This window comes from Hippocampus zosterae, chromosome 1 (assembly GCF_025434085.1).
Source record: "Hippocampus zosterae strain Florida chromosome 1, ASM2543408v3, whole genome shotgun sequence".
NCBI classification, from domain to species: domain Eukaryota; kingdom Metazoa; phylum Chordata; class Actinopteri; order Syngnathiformes; family Syngnathidae; genus Hippocampus; species Hippocampus zosterae.
Window position 1 is genome coordinate 26982273 of NC_067451.1, and position 18802 is coordinate 27001074.

The window sequence follows — 18802 nt, forward strand, 5'->3', positions numbered from 1 at the left end:
TCAAAGTAATGAATGAATAGTAAGTCGAGACCATTAAAGGTACGGGACTGCCTTTGAAGGACAATATCAAAGTTGGAATGTTGTACACAATAAGCAATTACTGTATCTTAACCTACTGTATCTTAAACCTGTATCTTAAAAAAAAACAAAAAACATTTCATTATTTCAAAGTAGGATAAAAGCATACTGTACAATCCAACCATCATTTATTCCACTTCTTTGTGATTATGCATAAATCACATTTTCCATTACCATGATGATGTTATTTTTCAATATATTTTGCAGTCCTAATTAAAACGATTTTTTTTAGTCCAGCCCACTGAGTATTCATATAATCAGGTTTGTTGACTCTCCCCAAAATGCTACTGTATGATTGATCTGAGGCTCTGTTGTTGTGGTGTAGATAAAGCACTATATAAGCCCTACATAAGTACGCCATTTTCGATTTCCATTTGTAAACAAATGCAGTCCTTTTTTTCTGTTTAATTTACTTTAATAATTTGTTCATTCGGCGGCCTGGTAGTCCAGTGGGTATACTGTTTCTTTGTTGTGTTCTCAATTGCTGTTTTTCTCAACATGTGTTTGAATTTATTTCAAAGTGGTGGTCCGGTACTCCAGTGGTTCGCGCGTCGGCTTCACAGTGCAGAGGTACCAGGTTCGATTCCAGCTCCGGCCTCCCTGTATGGAGTTTGCATGTTCTCCCCGGGCTTGCGTGGGTTTTCTCCGGGTGCTCCAGTTTCCTCCCACATTCCAAAAGCATGCGTGGCAGGCTGATTGAACACTCTCAATTGTCCCTAGGTGTGAGTGTGAGCGTGGATGGCTCTTCGTCTCTGTGTGCCCTGCGATTAGCTGGCAACCGATTCAGGGTGTCCCCCGCCTACTGCCCAGAGTCAGCTGGGATAAGGCTCCAGCACCCCCCGCGAACCTAGTGAGGATCAAGCGGTTCGGAAGATGAATGAATTTGTTCATTAATTGTCAATACGAAAATAAAGAAAGCCAAGTTAATATTTACGTAGACATGCAATTTTCCCTTTATTTTATTAAATATACAATGAATTGTAAATAAAATGGTAGTTGATCACATTAAACGACCAATTAAATATATAGTTATATATAACTGTAAATATTTTACCCGATCCTAAAATATAATGATGGATGTTTTTTACGTTTATCGGTTTTTGTTTTTGATTTTAAAACTAATTAACAAACCATGAAGTCCCGACATTTGAGTCTCAGTTTGATTGGCGGTTGATGGGAGTGTCACGTCATCCAGGCCACCAGGTGTCAGCAGTGTGCTGCTCGAGCTCGGCGAATTCCTGCTTTGACGTTGCTGAGGCTTGCTAGGTGATTGGCGAGCTAAGATGGCGGCGCCAGAGGAGCCTGAATTATCGCAGGCGCAGACCGAAAAACTCCTCCAATTTCAGGTGAACGACGACTAATACACGACCTGAAGCCAGTTCATTTTTGCCATCATACAATGGGGTGTGTTCTTCGAGCGCCAACTGGCACCGCTGGTCCAAATGTCAAGTGTTTGAAGCTTTTTCATATAGTCAACTTCGAGACTGGGCAACTTCAGCGCTAACGTTAGAACCAACGCTAGCATTAGCTAGCATATCTTGCGAGTCAGCGGACTTTATAAGGGATTTAATTTAGTTGAATTGCAGGCGATCGCTCGTGCCTTCAACAGAGCCCAAGACGTAACGCTCCGGTGTTAACTAAACATTAGTTTGGATCTGATTTGCTGAGATCACGGCTCTGGTGTCACGACATCGCCGACCCCTTGTTTCAATGAGTTCAGTTTATCACGACAGCCAGGACCTATCTGTCACTAAAGTTATGCCACGTGTCTTTGAAGTCATCTTTGGACACATTTAGGATTAGTATAATGAAAACAATCCAATACATGCTTTAATCCGCTTTTGGAACTGTACCGTAGTGCAGTTTCCTTGATGGGCAGTTACAGACCAAGTAGCTCCTCTGCTAACCTTCCGCTTCATGCTAGAAATGTTGTGTTTAATGTTAATTTTGCCTTTTGTTAACTTGCATGTCAAGTAATGTTTGAGTTTATAAACGTCATCCATATATTTTCTTTCTGACAGGACCTTACCGGCTTGGAATCAATCGATCAATGTCGACGCACATTGGAGCAGCATAATTGGAACATTGAGGTAACCTGCCAAAGCTTTCATATGTTGACAACTTTTGTCGCACCATATCGTTCTATGTCGGCCACAACCATTAAACGTTTGGCTTCAACAATAATGTGCAATGCTGTTTGCATAAACCATTGTAGTTGTAGTTTGGCCTAAATTGCTCCATGTACAGCACTTTGTATGCAGCGATGGCTGTTTGAAAGTGCTCCATAAATACAGTTGAGTTGATTAGTGTAGAATTGCACTGCACCTTACGAAGAAATGTTTTTGGGGATTTCCAAAAGAAAATGATCCTGTAGACCAGCAGGTAATGGAGAAGGGCTTTTCGTGCTTGGTCAGAATGTGGGCTTCAGGTGTACTTGGCGAGTATAGCCTCATCCTATTTCCCCCAAGTGTTGTTCCTGTTGTGAGTTTTGACTTTTTCCCTTCAGGGGCCATGATTACCGTATTTTCACGACGATTCGGCGCACCGTATGGTTGGGCGCAGTCTCATTAATGGTGCTATTTCTGTATTTTCACATAGACAAAACACACTGTATTACTGGCCGCAGTTTTAAAGTGGTAAAACATACGCCAGCTTAAACATACGGCATGCATGCACGCACGCTAAAAACGCGTTAGCTTGAACCATACGGTAGCATGCCAAGAGATACAGATACAAGCTAAAAACACGTTTTTAAAAAGGCAACGGAAGCAAAAGTGAGTTCCGTTGTATTTTATTTAGCCATCAATCATCACCCAGAAATCCATCAAAGTCCTCATCCTCTGTATCAGAATTGAACAATTGTGCAAGTACCGGTGATCCATCAAAAACGCGGTGTTCCCTCTCGTTGTCAGAGTCACTCTCATTGCCATGTGGCTCCACAGAAATGTGCCGGCTTTGCCAAACACTCGAACAACAGTCCAAGCAGACACGTTCGTCCAAGCAGCCACAATCCATTCGCAAATTGTGGCGTAACTCGCACAGCGCTGCCTCTCACTCTTTGTAAAGTTGTGTTTGCTATCGATCATCCATTGTTCCCATGCCGTTCGCAACTTTACTTTGAACGCCCGGTTGATGCCAATGACCAGCGGTTGGAGTTGCTTAGTCAAGCCTCCGGGAATAACAGCAAGCTCAGAATCCATTTGCTTGACTTGGTTTTTCCACCGCTGCTGTGAGATGGGCACGCATGCCAAAAGCATAACCGATGGCTTGAAGTTTGAACTGAGCTTCGTAGGCGTGTCTCTTTGTAGAATTTATTTTCGGGGGTGCTTAGAAACCAAAACCGAAGTTGTTTTGCAACAATGCACATAGCCACACTCTATACAGGTGTTGGTACCTGCTCGGGGCGTCCCTTTAGCGTCCACTTACACGCCCACCCTTCACTCATTGGCGGACTTCTCCCCCGCATGCCTGTCCTCTCTCACATGTCTGCCTTCTCTCACCCCCGCCCCCCATATATGTATATTACACGCCCACCCTTCACTGATTGGCCGACTTCTTTGCCGCATGCCTGTCCACAGTCACTTCCGCCTTTTCTCTATATAAACAGCGTGTCGGCTGTCAGTTAGGTTTTGGAACTCTGCGCATACACAAGACGCTCCGCATCATAAGGCGTCCTGTCCATTTTGGAGAAAATTTAAGTCTTTTAATGCCGCCTTATAGTCGTGAAAATACGGTAATTTAAATGTTTTGCCTTTCAGGCTGCAGTACAAGACAGGCTCAACGAGGAGGAAGGCGTGCCCAGTGTGTTCAACCCTCCGCCATCCAGACCATTACAGGTCAACACAACAGATCACCGAGTATATAGTTATATTGTCTCCAGGCCACAACCCAGGGTAGGTCCGCTGCCTTATACTGGAAAAATGACTTTTTCAGTGCTTGTGGATAAATGGTTGAACTCGTGTTTGAACCCGATAAGATTTTTAAAAAAAAATTCCACTCATTGATTTAATTGGCTTTGTATTCCAGGGTTTGCTAGGATGGAGTTATTACTTGATAATGCTACCTTTCAGATTTACATATTACACACTTCTGGACATGTTCAGGTAAGAAGACTAGATTGACATGCACCTTGAGCTTGGGGAAAGATCACAGAAGGGGCTCTATTTTCTCTTCCAGGTTTGCTCTGCGGTTTGTGCGGCCGGATCCCCGTGGTCGTGTTACAGACCCCGTTGGGGATGTTGTTTCATTTATTCGTAGTTTTGAGGAAATGTACGGTCGCTCACATCCGGTTTTTTACCAGGGAGCATACAGTCAAGTGAGTTCAGAGAATTGCCTGATTGATTGATTGCATAATAGTAATTAATTGGTTGTTAAGAATTTGTCCGTTGTAGGGCTGAACAGTTTATCTAATTTAAATTGACATCGCAATGTCATTGTTCATTTGCCTTAATTTAATGTAAGCCTTATTTAAAAGACCACAACATTTATGTATACTAAATCTGATATTGTTTATTGTAATGAAAATTAATTTATTGCTTGTGTTTGTTTAAAATAATAATAATAATAATACAAGGGAAGACGACCCTGGAAAAAAAGGCATATTAAATCGCAATTTCAATATTTGGGAGTTGCGGGGGAATCACAGTTCTATTGTTTTTCGAAATTGTACATCCCTAGTCATTTGCGTGGAACAGACATTTGATTTGAATTAGCTCTAGGAGCAATTTAGTCAGCTATGGGAAGTAGAGCAAGAGCCACAAAAACCTCCATTATCTCATAACTCCTTTAGGAACCATTAAGCTGCTCAGAAATCCAGAATGTTCAACAAAAGCTTCTCCCGTGAATATGAAAAGAGATTTACGCATTCAAAAATATCAAATCTTAAGTTTGTGCTCAAATCTATGGCGACCTAAAATGCAGTTTTTCATCTCACTTTTTTTTTTTTGCAATAAATTATCTTACACATGTTGACAGGCATTAAATGATGCCAAACGGGAGCTCCGCTACCTTCTAGTGTACCTCCATGGAGACGATCATCAAGACACTGATGAATTTTGCCGGTATGTGTTGTGGACCTGATGTTGACGCTTAGTCATGTACTTGTTGGTCTTCTGCTATCTACAGATATTCTCAAAGCACGTGAAGAGTTTGTGAAAGCATAGATTAATTTTGTGCTGCTGTGTCATTCTTTGTAGCTCCACATTATGTACAGAAGAGGTAGTGACCTTCGTCAACAGCCGAATGCTGTTCTGGGCATGCTCAACAAGCAAGCCTGAGGGCTACAGAGGTAAACAGATGAGTTCCTATTTAACTCAACATTCACTCCTGTATGTTGTTTAGTGGTGTCTTTTTCAGTTGGGCATAAGGGCAAGTAAAAGTGTGTGAACATGTGTTGTTGGTTCTGCTGCTTTTCCTCAAATTTTGAACACCGCACCCAAATATACTCGAGGCAGTAAGTAGTACAGTTCTCCACCACTCCAAACTACAACCACAATGATAAACAGGCTTGGTGGTGTACTGGCACATTCGGGATCTATTGAAAATGAATGGAAATGCCATTGATACATTTCCACCCCCCCCCCCCCAAAAATAAAATAAAAACCAAACAGACCCAGACAAAAATTTGTGGAAGCTGCTTTGTAATAAAAAAAGAAATAACTAAACATGACAGTTATTGTGGATGCACTGTTCATAAAGTGAGTTTTTATGGTACTGCCATTTTTTTCACAGATGCCTCATACCTTTCCTTTTTTATTTTAAACTGAATTTCATGTTCAAAGTAAAGTGAATTGATTGGTTACATATTGGATATATCTACACTGGTGAAATGCAATGATCGACTGATTGTCATGGCCCTCCGATTAATCAGTCATGCCCTAAATATGACCTCAATATTAGGCCGCAAAATGGGAAAATAAATCAAAACCTGCAGTCAACCTGGTGGGTTGAGGATATAACTCCAAGAGACCTTTTCTTCTTGTCGGGATTAACGTGCCTCACTCTTTTTTTGCTAGGTCTGATGTGTGTACATTTGCTACAAGTTTGATAACGGCTAGCAGCATTGTGGACTCATACAAGCTTCTGTCCATTCCATTTAGTTTCCCAAGCGTTGCGGGAGAACACTTATCCATTCCTGGCCATGATCATGCTGAAGGACCGCAAGATGACAGTCGTTGGTCGCCTCGAGGGTCTCATACAGCCAGAGGACTTTGTCAGTCAGCTCACCTTCATTATGGAGGCCAACCAAACATATCTGATGTCTGAGCGCCTTGAACGGTACTGACACTGGTAGAACTCTCATTTCGAACAATTCAGCAAAATTCAGACGCATGCTTTACTTTTTTTTTTTGTTATTGAACTTTTTATTGAATTTTTTTCAAACAGTTAGAAAGAAGAAAAACATGGTCACGTGTTGTTTAAGTACATAGAACCACACCAGTTCCGGGCATCAAAATAGTACATACATACATTGACATCCCTGTAAAACGGGTTACAATTACTGCCCTCCCACCTATACAATGTCCTGAACACTGTGCCATATGAGTAGAAAAGTAACGAAATAAAATAAAATAAAATAATAATAATAAGCAAAAATAAACTTGAGTGGAATGGGGCCAATAGGGTAACTCAACTATCTGTTTAAGCACTACCTTAGGTTTCCGTAAATTTTATCCAGGTATCCCATAATGTCTCAAATTTTTCTCGTTCGCCTCGAAGAGTAAATGTCAGTTTCTCCATTTCAAAAATTTCCCCAACCACCTTAGTCCAGTCTTTGCCTTTTTGCTCGCTAACAGTAAGATGTTGTAGGTGTATTTCTGAGCAAAGTTAATGGTGAAGTCAGGTTCCAGTCCCAAGTACAGGGCTTCAAAGGTCGGAGGGACCACTGTTCCCATAATCCTACCCATAGTCAGCCTTGTCTCTTCCCAGTATTTGGAGATGACCGGGCATTCCCAAAACGCATGAAAATGTGAGGCTTTGCTATTACCGCAGGCTCTCCAACAGGCTGTATTCCTTCCTTGTGAAGTCCCTTGGGCCGGAACTCTAAAAAACCTGACGACATTCTTCCACCCAAATTCCCTCCAAGAGAGAGCCGATGTACATTTCCATTGCTGTGCTATTGTTCTTTCCCATGCTTCCAGTTGAATTGAAATGCCCGCCTCCTTAGCCCATTTATTCTTTATATATATTGTGTCCCCACCTTCTAGTACCTGTAACTCTTTGTAAATTTTCGATATATTACCCCTTCCAGGGTCTGACCCATAAGATAGTAGGAATATCTTGATTAAGCCGAAACCACTTTGTTGGACCCATCCTGTGCGTAGAGATCTCTCTAGGTAGTGTCTTAGCTGCAAGAATCGATAGAAATCTTGATTACTCAATCCGAATTCGTTTCTAAGATCTTGGAATTGTCGCATCCCGCCCGCCTCAAGGAGATCCCTATATATCTTTAACCCGTTTCCAATCCATTTTTTAAATCCCGTATCCATTCTGTTTGGTAAGAAATCTGAGTCATATCCAATCCATCTTAGAAGCAAATATGGGCTATTTTCTTTGTCTTGCTTTAATATTCCGTGCCACACCTTAATTGAGGTTCTTATCCAAGGGTTAACACTCTTAAGACAATCAATCAAACCAGGGTCCCCGATAATTGCTTGTAGTGGAATATCGCTAGATACCTGACATTCAATGTCTTTCCACTTCGCACAATAGGATGGATTACAGATATTGGACAAAATCTTTACTTGGGTTGCCCTATAATAATTTGACATATTCGGTAGGGAGAGGCCTCCCTTGCTCTTTGCCAACTGTAGAGTCTTGAATCTAATTCTTGGCCTCTTCCCTTGCCAAATAAATCGCGATATTATTTTGTCCAACTCTTGGAACATATCCTTGGGTAAGTCTATTGCTAGAGTTTGGAATAGATATAGTAGTCTGGGCAGCACGTTCATTTTAATCGCTTCCACTCTTTGCAGTAATCCAAGGAATGGAACCAGGTTCCATCTGTTCAAGTCAGCCTTAATTTGGGCAAGGAGAGGGGAATAATTTTCAAGCCTAATTGTATCTAAATCTTTTGGAATATTCACGCCTAAGTACCTGATCGACTCTGAGTCCCAGTTCAAGTTGAATTCGTCTCTCATCACATTGCTCGGAGAGTACTTAAATGACAGTATCTGCGTTTTATGTATGTTAAGTTTGTATCCCGAAAATGCTCCGTACTCCCTGATCGTAGAAAGCAATTCCGGGAAAGAGGTAGATGGTTTTCCCAGAAATATTAACATATCGTCCGCAAATAGGGCTAATTTGTGAGTATCCCGTCCAACAGTTATCCCCTCGATCTCGTCTTTCTGCCTTATCCACTGACTTAGGGGCTCTATAAAAATGGCAAATAGAAGTGGGGAAATAGGGCAGCCTTGTCGGCATCCCCTTTCTAGATTGAAAAAATCCATAGATCCTCCATTTATCCTTACTTTTGCTATTGGCATATCGTATATAGCCTGTATAGTTCTTATAAAATCATCATTGAATTTAAATCTCCGTAGTACCTTATATAAATATGACCAGTTGACTGAGTCAAAAGCCTTTTCCGCATCCAATCCCAGCAAAACGGCTTCTAAGTCATGTGCCTTTATATGAGCAATTATGTGTAGGGTTCTTCTGACGTTATCCATAGTCTGTCTCTGCCTAATAAAGCCGGTCTGATCTAAGTGTACAATATCTGGAAGTATCGATTCCAAACGTCTTGCTAAAATTGATGTAAAAAGTTTATAATAAGTCTTGGTTCAAGATGCTAATTGGACGGAAATTTGCACAGTCTGTTTTGTCCTTCCCCTCTTTTGGTATCAAAGCAATGATCGCCTCTCTCCAAGAGGGGGGGGTGGCTCCTTTTGATAGGACCCAATTGAATGTTCTCAGTAGTAGTGGCGATAAAATGTCACTGTAAGCCTTGTACCACTCGGAGGGGAATCCATCTGTGCCCGGGCATTTATTCGGCTTTAGTCGGGAAATAGCCTTCTGTAATTCACCCGTAGTCACTTCAGCCATGAGAACCTCATTTTGATCTCCTGAGACCGTTGGGAGGTTGAGTGACTCCAACATAGCGTCGGGAGCTCCCCCATCATCAGGGACCCTTAGGGAATAGAGATTTTTATAGTATCTTTCGAAGCAACCCTGGATATCCTTGAAGTCATGTTTCATTTGTTTGGTACAAGGATCCTTAATTTTATGTACCACCCTCTCGGCTTGTTGTTTCCTTAATTTATATGCCAGGTTTCTCGTCGCTTTACTACCCGCCTCATAGTAATTTTGTTTTAAGAAAGTAAGTTTTTTCTGAACGTCTAGATCGTAGATATCTTTTATCTGATTTTTAACTGCCTTAATTTTTTGGTCCACCTCCGATTGAACGTTTTTTTTGTGTTGTCTCTCTAATTGCTGCAATGAGTATTCAAGTTTCTTCAGTTTCTCCAGTCTGGATTTCTTTTGCGAAGCCAATTTTGCAATAATTTTCCCTCTCAAAACTGCCTTGCCTGCATCCCACACCATAATTGGGGACACCGCTCCGTTGTCATTTTCTGACAAAAATAGTGAGATTTCCTCTTTTATTTCCTCCCTCATCCTCCCCTTAAGTGCATTTAAGTTAAGCCTCCATGCCCATGGACCTCTATTATATTTTACTTGCAGATCTAAATAAACTGGGCTATGGTCTGATAGGTCCATTATTCCAATTTTACATGTCCTTATAAGGCCGAGATCTTTACTGTACATGAAAAAGTAATAAATCCTTGAATAAGTATTATGTGGCGTTGAGTAAAAAGTGTAATCTCTGGTAGTTGGGTTAAGCTCTCTCCACACATCACATATGCCCATCTCCTTCATCACCTTTCCCACTTTCTCAGCCACTGGGTTATTGTGCTGCTGTGATGTTCGTGACACGTCCATTTTAAAATCCAACCTTATATTGAAGTCACCACCACATATGACCAATCCTTGGGCCTTAGTTATCATTAAGTCAAAAATGTGTCGATAGAACCCCCACGATGCCCCAGGTGGAGCATAAACATTTATAAGGGTCACAACAGATCCCTCCATTTTACCCACAATCATAGTGTACCTCCCTTCTTTGTCTTTAATTTCTGACTGCAACTCGAATATTACTTTTGAGGAAATAACAGTAGCCACCCCCCTCCTACTGTATGTCCTTGTTCGTAGGAGGCTGAAAACACCTGCTTAAATCCCTGTCTTCTGAGTTTCAAATGTTCCAAGTCAGTTAGGTGGGTTTCTTGCAGAAACATTGTCTATCTTGTCTTTCGCCATTTTGCCCAGAATTTTGCTTCTCTTGATAGGATTTAGGATACCTTTCACATTGTACGAAGCGAACCTAAGTGGCTTTTTGTGACTTTCCATCAAAAAGTAAACAACGCCTATTGCTTAAACGACCCATTTTCCACTCGAACTCTGACATGTTAATGAAGAAAAAGAAAAAGAAGAAAATAAAAATAGAACAAGACCTGAGAAGAACAAACTTAGTAACGTGCGAAAGTTCCACCGAGTAAACACTCCGCTGCGAGGTCTCAAATTTGACCCCAAAAGAGCCAGGATCTTCTGCTGGCTCGGAGGGGTAGCCTCCACTACAGTTCCCTTGTAGAGGGCCCTCCGTTAATCGTCGCTCCCCCACGCACATTTATGCATAGGAGTCCAAGCATCCCCGATCATATCTATGTATACATCCATGCACACATACATACACACACGAACAGGCATACATACTCATTGACTCACGTATACTCTAAAGCATAACCCCCTAGTTGCATTTCACATATACGTACGCACACCCACACACATACTCGTGCATACCTATTTCCCTACATACCTTTCCACAACACCCCTGTGTAATCATACATAACTGCTCAATCGTACGCCTGTTCGCGTATACACCAACACACGCATGCTTACACCCATACCCCAGCATATTCACATAAACCCAAATACTGTTCAATTCAACTAACCCTTAGTTGTTCCACAGTGGAAAATCTCATCACCTTGTCAGGCTTCAACAATTTTCATTGTCCACTCTCCTGTATGCGGCCAGTTTTTTCTTGAAACCCTTACGTGGAGCTTCCAGCTGTTGTTCCTCACCGCTCGCAGGCCGATGCCACAGTCTGTTCTTAATTTTGTCAATCCAGGTGGTAGGAGGTTTGTATACAGCCACGGAAAAACCCCTCTTCAGCATGTCGGAAGTGGCCTCCTGTGCTGAGTTGTAAAGGCACGTTTCCCCCTCGTAGAATATTCTCATCCTCGCTGGAAACGGAGTCTGAAATCGTATCCCTTTCTCCCGCAGCACCTTCTTCGCCTCTGCGTATTCCCGGCGTTTCCTCAGGGTCTCTGGAGCATACTCGTGGTCGACAAAAACTCTCTTCTCTTTGTACAGAAATCCCTTCTTGCGCCAAACATTACGCAGGACCTCCTCCTTCATCGTATTACTGGCGAATTTTACTATTATTGACCTCGGGGGGGGAATCGGCGGGGGGTTTACGGCCTAGTGCTCGATGCGCCCGCTCAATCTTCAGATCGGTGGAGGGAGAAAGCTCAAGCTTTTCTTTAAAGAGGTGTTCTATAAACACTATCATCGTTGCCGAGTTGGTCTCAGCCCCCTCCTCAACTCCATAAATTCTTATATTGTCCCGTCTTGCACGTCCCTCTTGATCAGTTATCTTATCTTGCATTGTAGCTTGTGGCTGTAGCAGCTCCCTCATAGCCTCTTCCAGCCCCAGCACTCTTTCTTCTGTCTCCGAGATCCTTGTTTCGACGTCATCTATTCTGTTGTTAGTCGTCTTAATTTCGTCCTTGATTTCCATTTACATTTTTTGTCCTATTTTTCCCCATTTTAATGCTGTCATAAACTTGGAATCATGAATCAGTTTTCTATGTGCCAAATGCATATATTTACTGAAATAACAATTTCAATGTTCAGTTTTACATGAACATTTTTCACTTGGAGCAGTTGTTCACACATAATCTCTCACACAATAGTCCTGTCCATCAACAACAGTGAAAAAAATTGTCACACAACAGCTGCTTTAACAGCTTTTTTAATGAAATCAAAACAGAGCAATATAACATTATAAAGTGCACATCTAAGGTAAAGTAGTACAACTAGTACTCGGCCTATAGTGGATTTAAACCATGGTTGCATGCTTCGTTTTTCTCAAGTTTGCTTTGAACACAGCAGTCTGTGTCTGTCTGTATGTTTGTTGGAGAATAACGAGACCCCGGACACCAGTGTTCGTTATGTGCCACTGTATTCAAAACTGCCGGTCGTACAAACAAGCGCAAGCACTTCCCCCGTGCTGCTGGGGCAAACCATTCTGAAAGAGGAGGGTTTCACTCACCCTAACACAGTCAGGCTATGTTGATTATGTTGGTCCTTCTTGTGCGGAAGTCTCTCTACGGCCGTCTTCCTCAACTGGCGGACCGCTATCCACGACCGGACCGCCGACCTCCTCTGTCCGGACCGCCGTCTTCCTCTGTCCGGGCCTCCTCAGCCGGACCCTCGGCAAATTGTATAAAATAACAAATTATAGTGATTTTTACGGTATACATTTTATATTTTTGGACTATAATCTGCGCATTACCCTGATCGCTTGTTAAAATTATCCGTTTTATTATTTGCGTGCACGAACAGATGTATTGCAGAGGACGCAGCAGCTCGACTGTGTTTGTATGTTTGACGAGCTGGCTCATGCTCATAGCTGAGCAGGGCATGTCGGCGATAACGATGCGCTGATGCTCCTCTGAACTTAAGGTGTGCCCATACATAAGCGTCACGCATTCTAAATGGATGATTGTCAGGAAACAGACGCATGCGCGACGCCACAGTGTGTTGTGCTCACAGCTTCAGCACAGGACAGCCGCACACAGACAATTAGACAAGACGAATCGCGGGAGGTTTTGCTCCCGTCTACCCGGGGATCTTTGCAGCTGTTTAACAGCAGAATACGCAACATGGTAAATGAACATCCCAATGGCTTCCTCAAATAATATTTGCATGCCTCAGACATTGCATTCACCTGTAGTGGAAGAACAGCACTGCACATTCCTGTGCTCCCTTGTGTCAGTATTTAAAATGATTCTTAACTCCTCTTCTCATATATTTTTCAGTGATTTCAGAGGGGATCGGAAAAGGGAAAGTGTACAAATGAAAATAATATTTTTGTTTTCATGTTTAGTATTTATTTTGGTAAAATGAGTATTTTGTTTTGCTTTTGTTAAATTAAGGGGGAAAAAGACAACTACCGTTTAACAAAGTGTCAGGTTGGTCCAAATTGACACTCAAGAATAACCTAAAGGAGGAGACAGGAGACTCGATTCTGGTACCAGGAGGGAACGAGGAGAAGCGTTCGGTTTCAGTTCTCCACACGTAACCCCTAACGATCTCCCCCTTCACCTCCTCATTTATTGGGAAAAGCTACTACATAGGTGTGTCCAACCTAAAGGGTGGGGGCTGTTGAATACACACTGAACTTGTTTGACTATGTGTGTGTATGTGAGTGCAATTTACGTACATGTGTGCAAATAGACATAAACATCCCGTTGCAGCTGGTGTTGATGTCTCCATTCACGGTTCAGCCTTGCTCGCTGTTTAGTCTTAACAGTTATCTCTTCCCAGCCACGTCCTCGGAAAGGTGGTTGCGACCCTAACTTCTCACACAGTACAGCAAGCAAAAGTGAGCACATAATGAAGAACATATAATGATTATAGATGTGAGTAAATAATAAAGGATAAATCTTTATTGAAAGCATAAGCGTTCTTCATTGCAGGCAAAGCCAACTAATGATTGCAAGCATAAGCGTTCTTCTTTGCAAGCAAAATCAAACTATACTGACAGGCAGAAGCATTCTTCATTGCGAGCATAAAATGACGACACGAGAATCAACCGAATAATACGTGAATGTATGATTACTAAACAATAATAAATCCAACACAAAGTTAAAGTAAAAATGTCTTATTTCCCTAAAAGGGCTATTTCTATTATTAAGCAGGCACAACTTAACAAAATAAAATAGTTCCTCTGCCTCAACACAATACCTCTTGTTATTTGCTGTGTACTGACAAAGTGAATAATTGTTATTTTCATGCACCCCATTATTGGTTGGTTGTGAGGAATGTTGATTTGTATAAGCTCGGCTTGACCATACTAAATTGGCATATAGCCCTCCTCCCCATGACCGCCGTGCATGGGACTGGACCTTGGTCTTATTAAAAAAAAAAAAGTGGACCGACAGCCTTTCTAGTTGAGGACCACCTGCTCTACGGTTTTTGTGTCTACCTCATTTCGGATGACTACACTTGGTTCGATGACAACACTGGAGACGTTTAATTTTTGCTAGGTCGCTACAACAGCAGTGCACTGTCACTGTCAGACTAACACAAAGAAGGTCCACCCGCTCTATTTATATGGACACGGAACGCTGCAACCTTCCACACAAAATAGTTCCAAAAAACAGTCGCGTCAGTGGCATACATCGTATACCTGTATGATACACAGAGAGAGAAGAACAGGTAACTTTGGTCTTGTCAGTGGAGCAATCTGGCAACTTTTTAAAAGTAAACTTTCCATTCATAAACTCTTTAAGTATCCGTTTTCGGTGTCTCGCGCTGCCATGGCTGGCAAAACAGACATGGGCGTGGACTTCTGCAGCGCACTTGTTTTGTTTCTGGTTTATTTATAGAGCACCGTAACATCTGCTTGTGACGTGTGCCGCGTTAATCTCGCGAGAAAAAAAATAATCCAGTTAAAATTAATTTAAATTAATGCCAATAAAAACACGCTAAACTGACGGCTCTAATATATATATATATATATATATATATATATATATATATAATAAGTGATTGTTTAAAAAAAAAGACATAGCTTGGGTGCAAAAAATGAACCGCAAAAAAGTGAGGCTTCACCGTGGATGAATGTTTTCTATTTTCAGAGAGGAGAGGAGTCAGACCCAAGTGCTAAGACAACAGCAAGACGAGGCGTACCAGGCATCCCTCCGTGCTGACCAGGAGAAGGACCGAAAGAAGCGAGAGGAGGAGGAGCAACGGAGGCAAGAGGAGGAGAAGGTCCGGCAATGCGCGCTCGCAGAGGAGCGGAGACGACGAGTGAGTCTCACCGTGCATCACAACCCATTACCCTGTAAAATAAACAATCCAGGTCATATTGCAATCGTCTTCTGCCAGACACTGGAAGAGGAGAAGGAGAGGAAATCTGAATGTCTCCCGCCAGAGCCACTTACAGATGATCCAGAAAGTGTCAAAATAGTGTTCAAGCTGCCCAATGACACGCGCGTGGAAAGACGATTCCTCTTTGGGCAATCGCTTACGGTGAGTCTTCACTCAGGGATGTAGTTTGTGTATGCTAAAACTGTACTCAAAATTCTGTTCAATTTTTGGGTTTTGCACTTGATGTTCATCAATATAGTTTGAATGAACCACCTAAAAAAATATACATTGCTATATATTACTTTGAATTATTCATTTGACATAAAAAAAAATCCACAATACTAACGTGGCAAGAGTCAGACTGATAATGTGAATCATTCAAAGGAGTTCCCCACACTATCAGTCTGGGATCGCTCCAATGTTATCTGCTTCGGGAAAGTTGGGACATTCAGTACAATACTTTGAGATGATTGAGCAATGCGTCAACGTGTGCACGCCTACCGCATTCGCCCTCCAGTGTTGCCATGTTTGCTTCCCCTGGCTGCCCGGTAGTCGACTGGTCAGCACATCGCCCTCACACTGGAGAGGTGCAGGGCCAGATTCTGGCTCTGGCCATCCTGTGTGAAATTTGCATGTTCTCCCTGTGCCTGTGTGGCTTTTCTTGGGGTACTCCCCTCCCACATTTTACAAACATGCATGGCAGGTTAATGGAACACACTAAATTGTCCTGAGGTGTGATTGAGATGACTTCCATTATAATTAGTCCATTATTTGAACTTGAAACCCAAAATATACAGTACATATTGCACTAAAATTAAAGGGAAAATGAGAAACGTGCTTTCTTAATGGTGTCCCAATCTAATTACATGATCAGAATTCAGCTCTGATCACATGGTTTTTCAGCTGATCGGGGATCGTTGAACAAAGATGGGTTTTCCTTATTTTCTGAGATTGTATAGGTTACAAGGTGATCACATCATCTGAAGATGTACAGTACATATCTTGTCTAAGTAGTTTAATGTTGTTTTATGTTACGTTTAGTTTTTTGTGATGCACAGTGGTCAGAGTGGCGGTAAAAGAAGCACACGCACTTTTTTTGCGACAAAATTTTAATTTCAAATCAACCCAACTGTATTTATGGAGCACTTAAAGCACCACTGCTTCCAAAGTGCTCTTTACGGAGCAAAAATAAGTCGGTATAACACCAAAGTTGGTTTATACAATAGAAGACTGTAAAATGCACAAAAACAATCAAATGAAAAGCAAGTCTCGAGCTGAGTCAAGAGCCAAAGATGAAAAATCGAAACGCATGTCACAGCCGAGCATTGTCTTTCCAATTGTTTGTAAATGTCCAAGATATTCATTCATCTTATTTCTTTCTCAGGTAATCTATGACTTCCTGTTCTCATTGAAAGAAAGCCCGGAGAAGTTTCAGATTGTCACCAACTTCCCTCGCCGAGTGCTGCCCTGCCTTCCAACTGAGGAGCAGCCCAACCCTCCCACGCTGAAAGAGGCGGGACTCAGCCGTTCTGAGGTCCTTTTTGTTCAGGATCTTACGGACGATTAAAAAACAAAACGAAAAGACCTCAAGCCACATCTGTGTGGGAACACCTTCTCCAATGCTCAGCCGTACCCCCACTCATTTATCCCTTTTTTGTTGAATGGCCGCGAAGGGATCATTGAGTATTGTCGAATTCCCCTTGGGCAGTTGTCGTTCACCTGCGTTTACAGGGTTCCCAATAGCCTGGAAAGTCTTGAATTTTATTAAATATTTGTTGAAGTTAATCTTTGAATCCCTTTTTGTCCACAGAGGTCTCATCTCATGTGTATCAGTTGCCTGTTCATGTTGTTGTTACCCATGACTCAAGTATTGCAGAGGCTGGTATTCCCTCCACTGAGAAAATATTCCGACAAGTAGCTGGGTCTCTTGCTAAACCGCATGACCAAAATGACCTTAGAGTAATTCGCCTTGGCTTTGTTTTAGTCTTGTTAGAAATGCCTTTGAGTTTCCATTTTTTGTCTTCTTTTTTACTTCCGTGTGATGCATAAGACAGACAGATTTCGACTAAAAGGAAACATGGGAACCCTGTTTTAAACAAATAACATGTACATAAGTGTTGATAAACATGGAGTTTGCCAGTCCCACCCCAACTCATCTGTGTCATATAATGACCAGATACATGTTGACTGTGCAGACTGACGCTCATCAAGTTTCACAAAAGGGGCCACAGCTTTTTTTCCCCATGTGGCATGCTCTGCTAGGGTGCCGTCACTCACCACCGTTTTGCTTGTAACATCCAAATAAACTCTTGTAAAGATGACATTTCCCCAGCTATAAATTAAAAAAAAGTGGGTTTATTGAACATTTGTGGTTGCATCAGTTTGAAATGAGACAAGCGTTGTAATAGGTATATGTAATACATTTATTAGTGAACAACCCCCTCCAATCAGCCACAACAATTGAAAATATGATTGCACTACTTGGTAAAGCATAACTAGCAACTTTCATTTAAAAAGTACAAATCTTAAAAAGTTAACCGTGTACAGATGCATATAATACACTAACAAGTTCATGTTAAATGCTACAAACAATGATTCCAATGGAATGAAAAATTAAAACAATTTATTCTATGTAATATATGTGTGTGTAAATATATATTAGTTTCCATCCTCCCACCCCCCACATTACAAACGTGGAAAAATGAGGTAACTGTAAATGTGCAAGTACCAAAGCAAAACATTTGCCTAACACGACACGTGCCTCTGGCTCTTGGTGGGTGGGCTGAGGACCCGTTGACGACCAGGCCGGGTAAGAACAGTCAACCACGATCCCACAGCAGCCCCCCCCCCCAAAAAATCATTGGTATACCTGAAATAGCATCTACGAAGCAATTAATCACAAATCCGAACATATTTTAACTGCTTATTGGAACACCTTGTTTTTGTTGCACCAGACAAACTGAGATTATCGAAGAAAGTTAACAGAAAGACTACAAGACTCTTCTGTTGTCCTCATAAACTGCTTCAGTGGGAGGCTTGTTATTCTTATTTAGTGGGGTAGCTGGATAACGTCATGTGTTGGATACTCCCAAAAGTAAGCGCTAATATCAACATGAAGTACATGTGAACAATACATTTTAAGATATTGATACACTGAGAGCAAGTGCCTGAGAGGCCGGTACAGTACTACACTGGAATATGTATGACAACACTTATATTTTTTTTTTAAACCCTTAAACTATAATTATGATTTCCACTGGGGTATTAGTATAACATGCTCGAAGAATACATGAGATCCATGACAAACTATTGCATTCACGCAAGTGAGTTTTTGTAGCTAAAAGCGGAACATCTAGCACCTTGTCACTATGGCTTTTTAATCAAACTACAGTAGTCTCAAAGCAGGTTGTTTTCAGTCATTAGGGCAATAACAGTAACAACGCATATTAAGAATTGATGGGCCCCCCCAAAAAAATGAAGTTAGCGTAATAAAATCTTGTAGTCATTCAGTTC

General features: G+C 41.7%; 1 protein-coding gene across 1 annotated transcript; it reads left to right on the top strand.

The window, feature by feature from the left end:
• Positions 1-1279: 1279 nt before the first annotated feature.
• On the top strand, positions 1280-17652 carry faf2 (Fas associated factor family member 2). The gene is made up of 11 exons (XM_052074967.1): positions 1280-1424; positions 2100-2168; positions 3837-3971; positions 4105-4181; positions 4255-4393; positions 5053-5138; positions 5274-5365; positions 6177-6354; positions 15058-15229; positions 15308-15451; positions 16674-17652. The coding sequence occupies exons 1-11, from the start codon at positions 1362-1364 to the stop codon at positions 16854-16856; spliced, it is 1338 nt and encodes a 445-aa protein (XP_051930927.1). The 5' UTR covers positions 1280-1361; the 3' UTR covers positions 16857-17652.
• The last annotated feature ends 1150 nt before the right edge of the window (positions 17653-18802 follow it).